The 17,212-nt window shown below is 42.9% G+C and overlaps 2 protein-coding genes across 10 annotated transcripts in view; one reads left to right on the forward strand and one right to left on the reverse strand.

Moving 5' to 3' along the window:
* The window catches only part of COQ8A (coenzyme Q8A), a 43,971-nt gene extending 42,189 nt beyond the window's left edge, over positions 1-1,782 (forward strand). For both annotated transcript variants that reach the window (XM_027713005.2, XM_027713006.2), the window contains exon 15: positions 393-1,782. In XM_027713005.2, coding sequence (XP_027568806.1) covers positions 393-686 — 294 coding nt within the window. In that variant the 3' untranslated portion in view covers positions 687-1,782. The remainder of the gene's footprint in view (positions 1-392) is intronic.
* Positions 1,783-4,690: 2,908 nt separating this feature from the next.
* The window catches only part of CDC42BPA (CDC42 binding protein kinase alpha), a 186,856-nt gene continuing 174,334 nt past the window's right edge, over positions 4,691-17,212 (reverse strand). For 6 of the 8 annotated variants that reach the window (XM_027713001.2, XM_039378680.1, XM_027712995.2 and 3 more), the window contains 4 exons: positions 11,866-11,983; positions 10,726-10,883; positions 9,472-9,585; positions 4,691-8,007 (listed from right to left, as the gene is read on the reverse strand). In XM_027713001.2, the coding sequence (XP_027568802.2) occupies positions 7,945-8,007; positions 9,472-9,585; positions 10,726-10,883; positions 11,866-11,983 (453 nt within the window). In that variant the 3' untranslated portion in view covers positions 4,691-7,944. Of the gene's footprint in view, positions 9,586-10,725; positions 10,884-11,865; positions 11,984-16,901; positions 17,088-17,212 lie in introns of all 8 variants that reach the window. The other 2 variants (XM_039378681.1, XM_027713000.2) reach the window with 2 other exon arrangements.

Below are 17,212 nucleotides of genomic sequence, written 5' to 3' on the forward strand. Positions count from 1 at the left end.
GGTCTGTGAACTTCCCTAGATTTCTTGATATGGTAAAATCCAATGTCAGTACAAAAGCCCCACCGATAAGGATGAAAGAGGATAAAAATGATTTGGCTTTTGGTGTCACTTCCTTTAGGGAGCAAGAAGAGTAATGAGGATACAGCTAGCCCCAGACCCACTGTCCTTCCTTTTCTTCCCCAGCAAGACTCTGCAGGTGATGACAACCCCAGAAATTTCATGGCTGAGTGGATGGTCTCCTGGAAGTTTTAACTGCTCCAAACTGGGGGCTGGAGGTTACCTTTGTCATAGGCATGGCTAGTTATCTCTCTGAGCTGCTGCTGATAGCATTACCGTTTCTTTTCCTCCCTGGTGGTTAATGATGTTATTTATGCCTCTTTCCTTTTGGGCAGGAAATGGAAGATGCCCACTTAAATGCTGTCCTCATCCTGGGAGAGGCTTTTGCATCTGATGAACCTTTTGATTTTGGCAACCAAAGCACCACTGAAAAGATCCACGGTTTAATCCCAGTCATGCTGAAGCATCGGCTTATCCCCCCACCAGAGGAGACCTACTCTCTTCATCGGAAGATGGGGGGCTCTTTCCTGATCTGCACCAAACTGAAGGCCAAAATTCCCTGCAAAAACATGTTCCAAGAGGCATATAGCAAATACTGGAGCAGTAGGGGCAAGAAGCCAGAGGAGTAGTAGCAATGAACTAACACGCCCTGTTCTGAGGGCCCGGCGCAGCTGAGCCTTGCAGAGAGCGCTGTAGCCTCCCAAGTGTTGCACCCCAGCTCTCCATCCTCTTGAGATGCAGCAGCCTGTGCCCTGGAAGCCAAGTGTGCGTTTCACGAGGACAAAGCTGTTCTTTCATGCTGTGTCTGTCCTACACTGACTGCCAGTACAGCCCGCAGCTTGCAGGAAACTCTTTGAGTGCTTCTGTGCTGTTTCAAGGCACCAGCTGACTACCTTGAATGCATTTTTAACGTTGTGATGGTGGCTGCATATTGATTGGGTTTTACAACAAGCAGGGGAAGGAGGACAAGAGCAGAATTTGATATTGAAACCTATTTGTAATTCTCCACAAATTGTTTTTTAAAAAACTTCCCTCTTTCAAGCTGAGGTGGAATTCAAGTAGATTTCATACTGTGAATTATAGATTGAAATACTAAGGTGTTCCCTACCACAGACACATTCAGCACCTCCCCCCCATTTTTGTAAATCAAGTGGTGGCAGTCTAAGAACCCTCCTGGATTTTACTGACATTGATTTAATGCAAGGAGTGTGTGTGTAAGTAGGATGAAGTTTTATGCTTTCTGCCTCTTTTTGGCTTGCAGGCTAAACATAGGAAATATTTTAAAAATCCGAGAATTGAGTGCCAGTCTCTTTTAAACACACACACGTACACACTCTCACAACCCGTCTCAGTTCTGGGAGTCAAACATGTATCCAGCAGAGCTATATCTGAGCACAGTTAGTGGGATTCTTCACTGTCTGGTAGATATCAGCTTTCCTGAGGGCAAGTTAGATAAGCTACAGCTGACACCAACTGCTTGCTGGACTCCTAACCAAGAACCTCGTCTGTCTCTGCTTCCCTGTAACGCAGAACTTATGGCAAGGCAGATGAACATGTCTCTCATGAGCAGTTCCAGCTTTAGCTGAAACGTCACACAGTTAAAACCAGACGCACAGTTTTAAACTATTGGAGTCAAGCTAGGAAATTTACTTCCTTAGGTTTTTGTACAAAGCCTGTACCTGTACGACTTCCCGATGTCAATAAACAAGTGCTTGTGCGGTGGCCTCCTGCCCTGTGGTTCTTTCTTCTTCTGGTGTGGTAATGAATAGCCAGGTGAACCACGTTCTGTTCTGTGGGATAAACAGGAGCTGAGCAAATGAAGCAGCTCCCAAGTCTCCTCGTTGCAGTTGTTTGCTCAAAGGCTTGGAACTAGCCTTGGTAAGGCTAAACCTGTGGCCTGTTTATGCCTTCATCTTTCCATTGCAGCTGTGTCGCTAGTGCTGTGATAGTGACAAGTTTACCAAGAGTCAGAAAACATCAGTCTGGCCATGAAAATGCCTGGTAATTTACTTGTTTTCTTATTTTCTTTTGTTCTAATTCTTCTGTTAGTCTCCTGAGCACAGGTCTCTTTGCCTTTCCTCCGCTTGTGAAGGAGAGGCTGGTGGAGTTGAGGCTTACCTGGTGCTAGGAAGGCAGGTATCCTCATCTGGCAAGTGCCAGGTACATAGCAGCAGGCTCAGCTGATCCTACTCAGTTAACACAGCCCAGGAATGCAGAGGTTGTATGATCTTAAACCTCAATACATAAGAATTTCTGACAGCTCATGCGTCCAGAGGTAAAGAGCAGGTAAGTGAATAAATGGTCTCTCTTAGGAGGGACCTCTGAGAAATAGGAAAACAAGTGATTGCATTACCTTTATTTCAAGATCATAAACATATGAACCACTTCATTTAAGACTTGGTTGAGCAAGATCCAGTGCTCTTTAATTCAAAATACTAGTCAGGTTATTCCTAACCTTTTGAGAAGATTAACTCTGCTGTTCACTGAAGTAATAGTTTTGCATCAAGCTGTTTGTCAGTGTACACTGTTTCAGTAACTTGTTTTGAGGTCTGATAGACATGGTTTGGTTTTCCTCCTTTGCATCTAGACCTTGCAGCTGTAAAACCAGTAGAATTGTTTGAGATGTTAAATGCTTATGTTAAAGTTTATACTTTGCTCTGAAGCTCACCTCATCTAATTCCCTTATCAGTTTTTTAAAAAGCAAATTCTGAAACTGAAGATTCAGGGTCAGTATGTCCAGAGAACTTGCAAAGAAGGCAGAATAACTCAAGGATTACAGGTCACTTTTCCAGTAAGCACTACTAGGTGAGACTGGTATGCACTTGTTCACGTGAGCACAGATCTTCTGTATACCATGCTGGGGCAACAGCATTCAGCTCTTGGCAAACGTTTCCCTTCCTGAGAGACAAACTGTGTTTAGGAATAACGTCACGCTGAACAGTGCAGTTGGTTTGCATTTGCTGAAAGGGTAGCAACTAGCAGAAGCTAAGATGTTGCTTTATTAGGAGAGCTAATTAGAGCTCCCTGTCCCTAATGCTCCTGGCCTTTTGTGTACGCTCTAAAAGCATAAATAATGGCTATGGCTTTGTCCAGAGAGATTTGTGACATGAGGAATTGTGTGTCAGTGTAAGCCGTGCAGAAAACGTGAGCTAGAAACACTGTGCTCTGGCTTCCAGTCAAAGAAGCCTTGACATTTTACAGTGAGCAAGAACACTTGATCACTGCTTGCTCTGTGCCAGCCAGTGCATTTGCTTGAACCACACATGTAGGTTGAGGATGTGGACTTTTCCGTGCTGCAGCAAGCTTTTGTTCTAGAAACATCCTCTTGTGAAAAAAGTTCTTTATTCCATAGGGCAAGCTGGAGGTTAAAGCTGCTTCTCTGAAGACAATGCTTTTCCATTCTAAAGAATCAAGATTCAGGCTACATGTGGTAGCAGTGATTTTCCTACCTTCTTTCTTTCTTTCGTCTGGGAACTCAGAACTAATGCACTCTGTGAAAAGTCAGAGCACAGGGAACATGGTATTTCCCAGAGCTACAGCAGCCAGGAGAGACCTGCAGTGGACTAAATGGGCTTAGATCCACATAAGCTCGAATGAGGGGCTGAGGAAGTAATAATTCTGACTGAAGCAGAGGGACAGGAGTAGGGTAGGAAGAAGTAGGAATTGCGGTGACTGTTCCTGGAGGCAATTGCTGGTAGTCCTTGATAATGGGAGAATGCCCAGGCTGCGAGGCTGGCAGGGATCAGTAACAGCACAGTCCTGTATTTCTGCTGCGGGGGGGTGTGACTGAGCATGTGATCAAAGCTAGGACTTACCACAAGTCATTAAGGTTGGAAAAGACTTCTAAGATCATCAAGTCCAACCATCAGTGTAGCACCACCATGTTCACCACTAAACCATGTCCTCAAGTGCCACGTTCACACATTTTTTGAACACTTCAGGTATGGTGACTCCACCACTTACTTCCCTGGGTTCCAGTACTTCACAAGCCTTTCTGCGAAGAAATTTTTCCTAATATGTAAACCTCCCCTGGCACAATGAGGCCATTTCCAACATTATACTAACAGGGTAATGAATGAAGAGGAAGATGTAGTAACCATTGCTGATGCGGAGAAAATTCCAGGCTGAGGAAGTGGTGAATGATGTGAAAGGGTCAGGGCGCACACACAACTTGACAGGTACTTAAAAATGTACGAAAGTCAATTTGATGTTGGTAGCTCAGAACTAAGAAAGAATACAGCCTCTAACACTAGGATGGCTGAACCATTTGATGTGTAACTACAAATGAAGGAGGAACATCAGAAACACTGACTACAATTATAAAACTACCTATTTTTTAGGTCATCACAGATGACCTAAGATAAAGGTCAAGAAAACTATAGTTGATCAAGTTCAGTATAGCAAAGTATAAGGTGACTTCACTTTTGTATTTTACAAAAGGATCTGGTTGCTTTGTCTGAAAACTGTTAAAGGTAAATCTATTTTCTCACTTATTCCTTTTCTTCCCACTGTGCACTTGTGCAGAAGTGTTACAACACGCTGGTTTTATCTTCAAGAACACCATTATTCCCCTTTCCATTTCCTCCTCAAAGCTTAACAGGGGGAGGTAGGAAAAAAAGACAAAACATCTGCATTTCTAACAGTTCCCTGTTTTATTGCAGTACATCAAAGTAGGTTAATATTAAGTGTGTTGCCAACATAAAATATTGGTGGTAAGTCATTTTTACATTGTTGACTTTTCCACCTTAAATATTTCTGTGCAAAAGAATCTACATCATTGTTCTGTAGCAGAGAATCTCTTACAATGTCCCCTACAACATTGAGGGCATTAAACAAAAGAGTGAGAAGAGGCAAAAAGCAGAATCTTTCCCCCACACGCACACTTGTCAGCTTTTATACTCTAAAACAAAAAAGTGATTACATCTATGCCATGCAAAACTGTACAATAATATTACAATGAAAAACCTAAAAAACGTATTTTAAAAATAAATGATATGAAACTGTCATACATAAAAAGGCAGGTATAATTGCTCTGAAATACCAACACTGGCTTGTTTGTGGATTTCTTCCCTGTGGATGAGACTTTAATTTTAAATGCAGAATCAAAACAGGTTTTACTGAGCTGCAGCTGGAATGAGAAAGTAGAGTTGGAATTCAGATAGGAAAGCCTGCAGCAGAGCGGTTTCTAGGGGTGTTTATCAAATAAAGTGTGAACACAAAGTGCACAGAAGAGTGCATTTTGTGTTAGTGCAGGAAGTTGTCCCAGTCCCTCCATGGAACTGACTCGTATTAACAAAGGAACCCACAGCAGGAGTTACCCTGTGCCACTTTGATTCTCAGACTAAGAGGCTCAGGAGCTGTGGATACTTGCACTGTAATAAATTTTACCCTTAATGCATTCATTTAAAATTAAACAGTATTCATAAAATGGAAAAGAAACCCTTTTTCCACCCAAGAGCATGTTTGTCCTGTCATTCAGGGTCTGGCCATGCAAGACAACATGGTGCCAGAATCTGTTTCTGTGTTAATGATTCAACTGTTCTGTTCTGAAAGGCTGACACATGCTATGAACCCGTTAAACTTCATTTCTATAAATAAACTATGATTTTTGGACTTTTTTTTGGTATGACAAGACCCTTAATTTCCCTCTGCCATATACCTGAGAATAACACACCTGGCTTGTAATTTTATCAGAATCGAATCAAAGAGAGAACATTCCTGACTCAGTTTTGAAACTCATTTAAATGGGCAAAATGCACATTCATAACAAGCCACAGCAACTACTGGAGGGGAAAAGAAGCAACTACTTCACCACAGCCTCAGGAATGTTTTTTTCAAACCACCAGTTGTCTTCTACAGGCCAAAGGCAAGAGAGAAGAGAGTACTATAACCCTGCTTTTGGGTTTATGAAATGTGGAAGGAAGCCACATATCTGTGTGTGCACACGTGCAGGGGAAAACTATTTACCAAACTTATTCCATTCTATAACCTGGAATCCTTAGTAGCTGCCTGAATCTGGGTTCAGATCCTTGTTGCCATCAAAAGAGGAAAAAAAAATGCGAAAACCCAACAACCCATCTCTTTAAGCGCTGTCAAAAATGCAAACAAACACCTTCAGTCTCAGCCAGAAGGAAAAAAATCATCTAGATACATACTGTGTACAGAGAACAAGAGCTACAGTCTTGTAGCAGTGGGAGATTTTAAGCTCCCTGAACAAAATGCAGCCCTCAAACCGTGAAGTTGAAGCAGTGCTACAGTGCAAAGGAGCAAACATCAAACCTCAGGAGACAGCTGTCTCGGAGATACCAGTCAAGAGTCCTACAGTTCAAATGACCAAGTTACTTTTCCTAGCCCAATGAGTATTTAAAAAAAAGCTCAGCTGCAGTATGCATACCAACGAAAAGAAGATGAGTGTGGTTTAGAATTGAGTCTGTAGTCAAATGGTCCCCAAATATATAAAACTATGTAAGTCCTAGGACAATTTTTTCTAATAAGTGATGTGGTCATTTGCTTTTCAACTGAGAGAACAGTTGCTGTTTCTCTTTTGGACAGATGCGTATAAAAATGTACAGTACCAAAGTAATCATTAAATACAGTAATCCTAAAGGAGACTGCCAAGGCTTAGAAATTGTAGTGTACAAACAGCGTAGGCCTGTGGAGCTCTCATCCTCTGGAGCTTAGTGTTGTAACACAGCTGACCTACACTCTGCCTGAAAATGTCAGGTTTTGATATCAATAGATTGCAGGCACTGTAATGGAGTAAACACTGGGGTTTACTTGATTTAAGCTGTGTCGTGGCTCTTTGGGTTCCATTTTCAGATAGAGCTTTAGCACAACTGCAAAAAAAAATCCACAAAAAAAGATCCTGTGACCCTCTCTCAGGGGACTGGCACGCAGGCTGCTCTGTCTTCAGTGACTGCTGTTTAAATGCCTTCTCTCAACATCAAAATAAGATTATCGTTTAAATACAACATACAGTAAATACAAACTAGTCTGCAAAGGCTCTGAAAAGTGTGGACATGCTTCACCAAAACAAGGGAATTGTGGGGAAAAAGCAGTGGCTATACTTGAAGCAATATGCAGCCTTTAAAAAGAAGCTGATGTGGAATTTTAATAATGCCAATAACGCCCTGCCTATCTGTCCCTCAGAAATACATAAACTTTTCTGGGAGGAATTACTTTCGAGTGCTTAGCTGTTTGCTAAAGCTTTTAATTTCAAATGCCAGGCTTGCAAAAGTAGTAGCTTTGAAGTGAAAACAAACAACACAACCAGCTTGCTACTCTGAAATACCAAAAAGGAGAGAGACAGGCTTTTGATATGATGGTTTCTACAACAATTTCTTGAATTCCTGTCCCAAAATAACATTGAATGAGCTTAAACTTGGACAAACCTCTTGATTCAGAGTAGAAGAGAAATCTTACCTAGGAGACCCAGTATGATTAAACGGATTAGATGATCTGTGTCTTGTTCCCTATATCACACTTAGATCATACCTGGAAATTACTGTACATGGTTTGAACTTACCTATAAGTTCTATTAGGGAAAACAGAAACTGGAAAACTCCAAACATCTCTATGTGGGCGGAACACTACATAACTGCTGACTGCAAGAATATGGAATGGCTTAATAAGAGCAATAACAAGTTTCCGAAACCCACAAAACCCAGTATTCTAAATACAAAAAGCCCTTGCGTGTTCGAGTATGGTCATAGTATAAAGTCGGCAACAAATACTACTGAGAAGAGAGGCTCATTTGAACACACTCCCAAATGAAGAACACGTCAGTCCTGCTAACTAAAGAGAAGAGACATCTTCCTCTTACCATCCATTTGTACATCAGTTTTTCGTTTTATTCTGTTGACTGCGTGACCAGCTTCAGCTTTTTATTTATTTTTCCAACTTCAGAGGGCTCTGTCTTCCACAGCAATACTTTCTGCCCTCCGACCTGCCCTGCTTTTGGAACCAAACAGCAGGTGAGCACATAGAAACAACGGCAAATTGCACAAACCCACAGCACAAGTAGGGAGGGAGAGGAAAACCAACCTTGCCAGCGTGGCAGTTTTGGGTCACTAGGCATCTCCGACTACCACAGTGTGAACAGTGTGAGGTCAGTCTTCAAGGTTCTTCATTGCTACAGTGACAGCAAAGCCAGCCAGGACCAGCTTTGGGCTAAGGGCACTCGTTTGGCTGATGTGTGTTAGTGTCTAGTATTTGGTAACAACAGCAACAGTTTTCTGTTTAAGGATGGTCAAGGAGATGTGGAAGATTGCTCTCTTCCGAGTTAAACCTGCTCAAAGGCTGACCCAGGGAAACAGTTTTCCTGCTGAATCCTGCTGCATTGAACTTCCTTGCTGCCTGAAGGACCTCTCCTGTAGCATGCTGCAAGGCTCCAGCTGCACAGCTAGAACAACGCATGAAACCAGAGCAGCCGCCGGGCTGACCGGGGGGCCCTTGGCTGTCGGGGCAGGGGGTTGCTTCCAACTGTTGTCATTTTTGCAAAGGATGGGGACTAACACGAAAGTAGGAATTACAGCTTCAGTTAGGCTATGACCAGAAATAAAGAAATGTTGTGAAAGCACTGCAGGGGCCTCTCCCGGCAGTGCAGCGAGCGCTGCGCGAACAGAAATTCTGTCCTGCAGAAGGTTTTAGTCCAGGCCTCTGAGTCTGTATATTACTGAGCATGAAAACAGGGACAACACAAATCTTAAATTAAAGGCTCTCTTAAATAAGCATCCATCTTCTGCTGCATACACAATGCTTTTTTTTCTTTGAATATATACATACGTATTTTACTCTAACATCTGCGTATTTATTTAAACTCTGTACTGTAGTAAAATATGCATCATTTTAATCAATAAGGATTTGCTGGCGACAATCAGATTGACATTCAAACGTGGTGGCTGAAAGCTTTTATGTGCCTCTGACATACTGATCATTCCCCATGCAGGGGAAGGGGTCTCTGTGCTACTTTTGTACAGTACAATGAGCTATTGTATGAAAACAAAATCCCTCTGAATTTTCTCTTATTGATACTGGTCTGGTCTACTTACGCTACCTTTTGGGAAGTGGGAGTGGGATAAATATGTCTTTAAAAATGAAGCAGCTGTAACCACAAAAGTGAAACCAATACTAATACAAATCTACAGCATCTGATATTTACCAACACCCTAGCTTTGCTCATTTGCTGCTGTCAAATCTGGGGAAGGGAGGGTGAGGCAGTGCCGCACGGTGCTGAAGACGACCAGCTTTTACCTTCCTCTGTACCCCACTCCCAGATCACTTTCAGACAGGGAATGTGGAGGGTTAGGTTGATGAAGGTGAGAACTGGAGCAAGTGAAGGGGACAGCCATGGGGACAGCAAGCTGATGTGATGTCAAATCTGAATGCTGAAGCAGTTCATGAGTCCCAACTCACGTGGTCAGAGCTCTCCAGGGAGAGACTCTTGGTCTTGTGAGGAGAGATGGGGCTGGGAGGACTGCTGAGGTTGGAGCTGTTTGACGCTGTAGAGTGTCTTGGAGAGTCAGAGTCCTGCAGTCCAAAGACACACAAGAACACCAGTAAGTAAGAGGATAGCAAGTTTGAGAGTGACTGAGGGTGTCTGAGCAACAGGTGGCTGGATTCATAGGCCTCTGCAGATTTTGCTTGTGTCCAAAAATACTGAGGGGATTTTTCTTCTCAAAATTTCCTGGTTCAGGGAGACTCAACAGTAAGTGGCCCATCACTCTGCTTTCAGCAGGCATAAGTACACAGCACTGCTGGGATTCTGGCAGTCTGCGTGTTGCCAAGGGCTGCTTGGTCAGCAGAGTGTGCAACTTCATGTTGCCTGTGCAGCTACAACAGCTCCTGCCTTTTCACAGATTGTGATCTGAAATGCTCTTGCACTAAACCGAGAAATCTTTGTGGTACAGGTCTCATCACAGCTAACTCTTCTATGTCACACCCAGGATATCAATCAAAAGCATCCTATCAAGTTACTCCAGTTGGACCTTCCAGAGTACAGTAGAATACAACTCTGTCTGAGCTTGAATTTGGGCTGACAGTTGCTTTCCAGCTGCAACTGGCAGGATATATTCAGTACCATAAAAAGTCTGTGATCTCTAATTTTCACACTTCTTGGTGGGTTGGGGAAGTTTTGCTGGCCAACTTCAGATTGGACCTGTCCATGTGAAACAGTCTTGGGAGGGACTGAGTTTAGCACTGGGCAGGATTTCAGTCCTATCATAACAATAGCCTCAACTGCACAGAATAGAAATTATTAAATCCAGTTCTTGCTCTAAATGAAATTATATGACAATTCTTACACTACCTTGTTAAGGTCTGACTACAAAATATCTCCTGTGAAATGGTTTCTAAGATAGCTTATGAATCTTTGCAGAAGGGCAGAAGGAATATCACCACTTCAAGCTGTGACAGGACACTATCAAGCTGTTACTATACTGGGCCAGTATTCTCGGGAGCCTCACTACCCATGTATCTCCAGGCAGGAAGTGCTTTTTCTGCATGGTAAATGCTAGGACCAGAGTTGACACAGCTTGACCAAAGTCTTTTGTCAGGAAACCTTGAAATACATGAAATCCATGTCTTCATTGTCAATGACTCCCAAACCCATGACAGGATTTAACTTCCTCATGTTTATCAACACACTTAAAAGTTTCTCCTGTCACTCACCTCTCGCTCATAGTCCCTTGTTGGTGCATCGCTGCCTTGGTCCAGGCCACCAGAGGATAAGGACCCGTCTGAGGGTGATGCCATGGGCTGGCGCTTTGCTCCGTAGCTCCCTCCTGAGAATTCCCTGCGCAAAGCACTCCCGTTCTGTGCAGACGATCCTAAAACACATGGAGGAATCAAACTGTGTCACAGAGGCCCACCTAACACAGTAGAAATGTGTTTAGGTGTTTCTCTGATTAGTTCTGCTTTCCTCCAGCGTGTCCCAAGATGTTCAGCTCGTGGCCTGCAGGCTATGTGGGCTTTTATCTTGTCTGCTGCAGTTTTTCCTATGGATTCTCCAGTCCCTCCCTTGGCATGTCAGTATTAGAACACTTTACCTAGCACAGACAGAGTCAGTGTGTTCCTGACAAAGCTGGCAGTTGTAGAAATGGCTGTGGTGACAGCCTAGTTTCAGTGGCCTCTTTTCCAGGGTGTAGGTGGGTTGTATCAGCAGACACACAACACACTTGCTGCAAGCAGCTGGCAACGTGCAGTGATCACAGTGTGTGCCACAGGAAGGGAAAAAAGAGAAAAGTTGGGACACCAGCTTTGCCTCTATTTCCACGTGATCTATTACTTAGCCCCTTGCCTGGTCTCGACCCATGTCACTGTGCTGACTGTGGCACACAAAGACAGCATGGCAGCACTAGTAAGGTGTTTCCAATCCAATGCAACTCTTCTATTCCAGCAGCCAGTCTTCTATTGCTTTCCCTTTGTACTAGCAGCAAGAGAGGCATCAAGAGCTCTACAGAGTTCAGCAACAAAGTCGATAATCACAGAGCTTGTGAACAACTTGTCACTGATTTAAAACACTTGAGCATGAGAAAAGTAGTCCCAAGGCTAAGAATGTAATTTTAATTCTACTGTCAATTCTAAAAACTTGACAAATTACTAATCTGGGACTCTCAAAAATGCTACCTGCTTATTCATGTGCTCCTTCAAAAGCAAGATTAAAACACTCTGCTTGCCCTCAGCAGAACAGTCAGACGTCACTTCTGAAAATCCCTATCCAGCATGGATAGGAGCAAACTGCAAGCAGGCAGCCCTTTCCCTAAAATACTTGTGCACAGACCCCAAAGCAACACAATTCTGTTTGCTTACGTGCTGCTAACCCGCTGCTCGCACTCATCGACCTTCCCGGTTCCGTGCGGGATTTCGTGATCGACGGGATACTGACGGAGCCACTGAACACGGTCCGGCTTTCCTGAGGCCGCAGGTTCTGAAATGCAGACACACACGACACGTTTACTTATTGACTGTTGGCCCAACCTTGGATGCTATGAAGGCAGGCCCCAAAACATATTAAAACCCCAACCTTACCAGAGCTGAATATCTGGGCAGCAAGTCAGCAAAATTTGCAAAATAATATTCTGCAGTTTAGTGCAGAGATTGGCAGCACACGCAACGCAGTAGTGAAGTGCTGAATTACATGGACATATGCAGACAACTGAAAGAATATGTCTAATAAATCAAGAATTTCCTTGAAAGGATGGTTTGCAAGCCTAATTAAGCTGCTACAGATATATTCAAGTTATATTGCATAATGCTTTCTTTCTGAACACAAGCTTCCAAGGAAACAAAATAAAATTTATCTCTTTGATGCCATCATTTGTGTCATGATTGTGTAACTTTATACAATAACCAGGTTAATCCCTAGTGCTTACAGATAGTGGATCAATCTGTATAGCAGTTACTTATGTAATTCCAAAGGTGCTAACAGCATCCCTCCAAACCTACACCACTTCAGCCAAAGTGAGAATCAGCCTCCTGCTTTCAGCCTGTTCAAAGAGGATGACCAGAGCAGATGCCACCGTTTGTCTACATGTTTTGATTATCGCTCTTGTTTTCCCTCCAGTGTGATTTTGTAAATTAGTAAGTTACTTCCCTTTACTGAGGGAAGAGATAAACCACAATCTCCCAACTTGGATATGGTAGTTCCTTAAACATAAGTTGTCTTTAAGAGAAGAGAAAAGAGTACTTTGAAGTGAGTTCTGGGAGATTCTGCTTCTGTTAACTTACAGTTGACCTTAGGGGAGAAGACTTATGAGACTATTTAGCCCATCTCTCGGTATATGAGCTGACTTCTTAGCCCAGAGTGACTTGCCTATAAGCATCATTTTAGCTCTGGCTAAATCTGAGACTTCATCCTGCTGCTAGCATCACTTGCCACTATTAAGTCATTACAATTAACTAGAATTAGGTTCAAGGAATCCTCACAGATGCACAATGTGAAAAGAGCTGCAGGTAACTCTGAGCATGACTTTATTTCCCCTTTACCAGCCCCCCCTGCAATAACTGTTCATTTCTTCCTATTTATATTTATTTCCCCCACACACTCTGAGAGGAAGTAGCCACACTTAAAACAACAGTTGCAATTGCAATGCTTTTTTAAACTAGGGTGTTATGAAAATTTCAGATGAGAACAAAGATTCCACCCCCACAAGAGTATTCTCAGAGACCCTTAGGTACTACTCATGTATTTTAAAATGGATAATTAAATAGAAGCTTTGTAAGGAACAGATTTTATACAGTTCAATCTTTATCACATAATTATTACCAACCTGCTGCCAAATCCAGTCTTACAATGATCCTTATAGTAATTGCTCTAACAGACTCCTTTGATTTTACAGTTATCTTGGATTCTCATTCTCCCAGTGGGCCAGAAATGGATGATTTTTAGCATGCAACAAGTAAGAATTAAAATCTCTCCTTCTGTTCCCAGATCTCTCTCCAACACTAGCAAAAGAGAATCAGAGACCTCACCAATGAAAAAGCCCTGTTCAGTTCTCCCCTCATCCATTGCTGCACTGTAAGGATTTATACCTAAAGACTTTAAAAAGTCTCTTAAATCATTTGTGTAGTTATATTGCTGTCTCTCATTACCTTCCCCCCTTTCTTTTTTTGTTTTTAAATGTGAACAACCAACCTGCTTTGTAGCACAAAACACTGCGTTTTCTGCTCCTGTGTCCTTCACCATGCAATAAACAATGTGAGATACAGAGTATAAGCATCCTGGCTGTACCTAAACCATGGAGATTCGCTCCCCTGACGATAATCAAAGGAACTGATGGGCTAAGGAGTAAGTTACCGCTGTGTTTTGAGAAAGAAAGGAAAGCCAAGTGCAGCACCATGCGAACATGTGCACTGGGGTTAGTACTTGGGGTTGCAAGGCTGGACTTTTGTACTTGTATAAACCTACAATGGCTCGTTTTGCAAAGAGAATGATTATGTTTAGTGATAAGGTAGATTAACCTCCTTCAGAGTGACTGAGCAGACAACACACAGGCATCAGGGAAGGAGGGAATGGGTGGGTCCATGAAAGAGACTAATTTGTTTTAATAGCATATTCTAATGATGATTATTTTTCATGACCCCAGTTTGCAACGTCCATGTAATTCCTCGTAGAATGTTTCTCCACAAAGCAAATCTTTCATTGCTCTTTGTTCCAAAAATAAAATAAGCACATGCCAGAGATGCTGGCATTTTGGACCAAACCTCCTGGAAGTGATATGCACATGATGCAGAAAGGGGATTCAAAGGAAAATAAACGGCGGTTATTAGCGGTAGTTATAAAGCAGCACAATGCAGCAAGTTAAAAACACAGAAAACAAAAGGAAACCTGAGCTTGCTTTACTTAGAGAGACAAAAACCCCTCATTTAGAGCAAAAATTCAAATCCTAGCAGGAAAATCCATCCCCAGTGCTGAACCAAACAGAGAAAGGTGAGAGAAGAGGGGGAAAAAAGCAGCAGCAGAGAAGCTGCTGCCGAGCAAAGTGAGTGACTGTAAAATAGGATGAAAGGCCCATATCAGTTCAGTGCCTTCCATTCCAGTCAGAGAATGGAGCTGTGGGTTGTGATAGGGCAGTCACTGCTATGCTCACAGCTCTGCAGTGTTACACAGCCTCTGCTCCTTCTCCCACACCAGCTGCTCTCCAGCTGCCTTCCCCGGCAGTGGGGTGAGGACGCTCCTATAGGGTCTGACTGAACAGGTACAACACTGACAGGAACTTCCATGCCTCTGTTCCTCTGTCCATCATGCTGCTTGTTGTTTTGGGGTTTCTTTTTGTTTTAAAGTAGTGTTCTGTTCATTACATTATAAACCTCAGTTTTTAATTCTTCCATGAAATAACATGACAGAATCTAAAAGCCTATTTTAAAAGGTCATTTTTCAACTCCCCTGTGGATTCCACGCTATTCTGGTTCCAATATCCCATCTGTACCTGGGACTATGGTATCATTCTTGCACTAAAATTTCCAAACACAAAGGGAGACATGAATCCAAACTCACAGCCTTGCTTTCCATACAGCTTATGGCATCTCTACCCTCAAGCCACAAAGCAGACAAATGCTTCTCTTCATACAAGACTAAACCTCTAGTGCTGTACAGAGCTAACAGGGACAGGACCTTGACACTGGGTTGCCCACTTCACTTTTTTCCCTCCAAATTATGCTAGTAGGCTGTAACATTAGGATGAAGGATGCTCCTAAAGGAAAAATTGAGAGTTACCATTTGAAACATGAGGGATCATTCCTTACTGATCTCAGGGGGACTACTCACATGAGAAAGGGGAGGTAGAGGGAGGGTCACAGTCCGGTGATACATCACTGCATATTAAACACAGAAAATTTTATAGTACAGTTGGATTAAAAAAATCCTGCTAAAACCAGAACTGAAATACAGTTTCAGTGACCCTATAATGACCCTCTAGGAGAGAAACAGCTTTCAATTCAGCTTAACAATATTTTTTGTTTTGCATTTCAACAGAGCATTCCTCTTGTGTATCTGCATCTCTCCTCCTACCAGAAGAACCAGGATGGATGCAGACCTGTCCTCACAGAGCATGCTTTCTAAAATGTTGCAACATCATTTCTGAATATTGATGGTTGTGACAACTGGGTCCTCACAGCAGTGACACATGACCATGCACTTAACCAGTCAAAGCTTAGCTGTGCCAATTGGTTTTGGAGTCATAGGGAAGAGACTTATTTTTCTCCTGCATTTTTAAATTCTGCCTAGTCCTGTATGCAGGTAGGTTTCCAAAACCTTCCCAGCAACAGGGATCTGGCACAGCAGCCCAAAGGCACTCAAAGCAGCCTGGCAGTGAAGGTTTGCCATGCATGTCTGAGGGATGTCCAAAGGCCACAGAAGCCAGGAGTCATGTTTCCATTACAGCAATGGACATGGCTCAAACCCACACAAGCCCTGAGCAGCAACCAACCACCATCACATACATCTACCTCACAGATTATTCCTGATTTATCTGTGAATCTGTCCCAAGCAGAACTGCAGGCCACAGCACAGTACACAATCATGATGCGCAGCAGGTACTTGTGTGCCTGTTTTAGCTTGGTTTGTATTTCTATAGGATGTAGTGACCCCCATGCTGTCACACCAGGATGCACAACACATGAAAAAAAAAAAGACCACTTCCACCCCTCCAGTTTCCATTCCAACTGGAAGGATATCTACAGAACAGTATCCTACCTCAGCCGCTGCCTAAAACTACCAGGATTTAGAGGATCTACATCAGCGAGTTGCCATCATCTTTAATTTTTATCTTGTTTGTACATGTTCTAATTTCACTTATTTACTTTAATCTAGAAACTGTCTGAGGCATGACCTGTCTGTCTCTCTCAATCTGTGTACAGTATTGTGTAAAAATTCTTGTATTCCACATGAATTAATCATAAACCATCAGTTTGAAAGTTTGGTCCAACAAAGACAGATCCAGAACCTTTACCTAATTCAAAGACAGATCCAGAACCTTTACCTAATTCAACCTGGTATGCAGCATCCTGCTACTGACTGCTGGAGGACGAACAATGTGGAACAGAGAACTTATCATTTCAAAATGCCAACATTGTTCCTGGTGATTAAAAATGGTATTTTCATAGCAAAAGGTTCAGCCCAGTTGTTATACACTTTTCTTTTTTCTAAAGCCACGAAATACTTTTTTCTTGGCATGTCAGAGCTGTGGGAAGACCACAGCTGATTGCAGGAAGTAAATTGTCTGGGACAAAAGAAAGTTAAGGGGTGAAGGAACAGCTTACAAGGGGTTTTCTCCCATGTTAATAGCCAGGCAAAAGGAAAACCACACAGTGTTAGTAGAGTGAACACCTGACTCAGCCGTTCATACCCTCAGAGTCATAAAGTCTGGAGTACCGAGGACAGAGCGTGGAGGCGGGGAAAATGCAGGGCTTATGGAATCGTAAGAGAGGAATTTTTCAGCTGAATTAACGGTCATGTGGTAGATGTGCTCAAAGTTGCTCGGAGAGGAGATCAGACGGGAGTGGTGATGAGGGAATTGATAAGGGGAACGCTGCTATCAAAGACAACAGAGAGAGAAAGCAATGAAGGATGGTTGTACAGGTTACACTGGCAACAGCAGTCCACAGGAGCAGTCAAACACTGGGGGACAGCAGACAGAACCCTGCTCGCCGTCAACAC

This window comes from Pipra filicauda, unplaced genomic scaffold (genome assembly GCF_003945595.2).
Source record: "Pipra filicauda isolate LSUMZ 115617 unplaced genomic scaffold, ASM394559v2 scaffold143_size2779998_pilon, whole genome shotgun sequence".
Taxonomy (NCBI): domain Eukaryota; kingdom Metazoa; phylum Chordata; class Aves; order Passeriformes; family Pipridae; genus Pipra; species Pipra filicauda.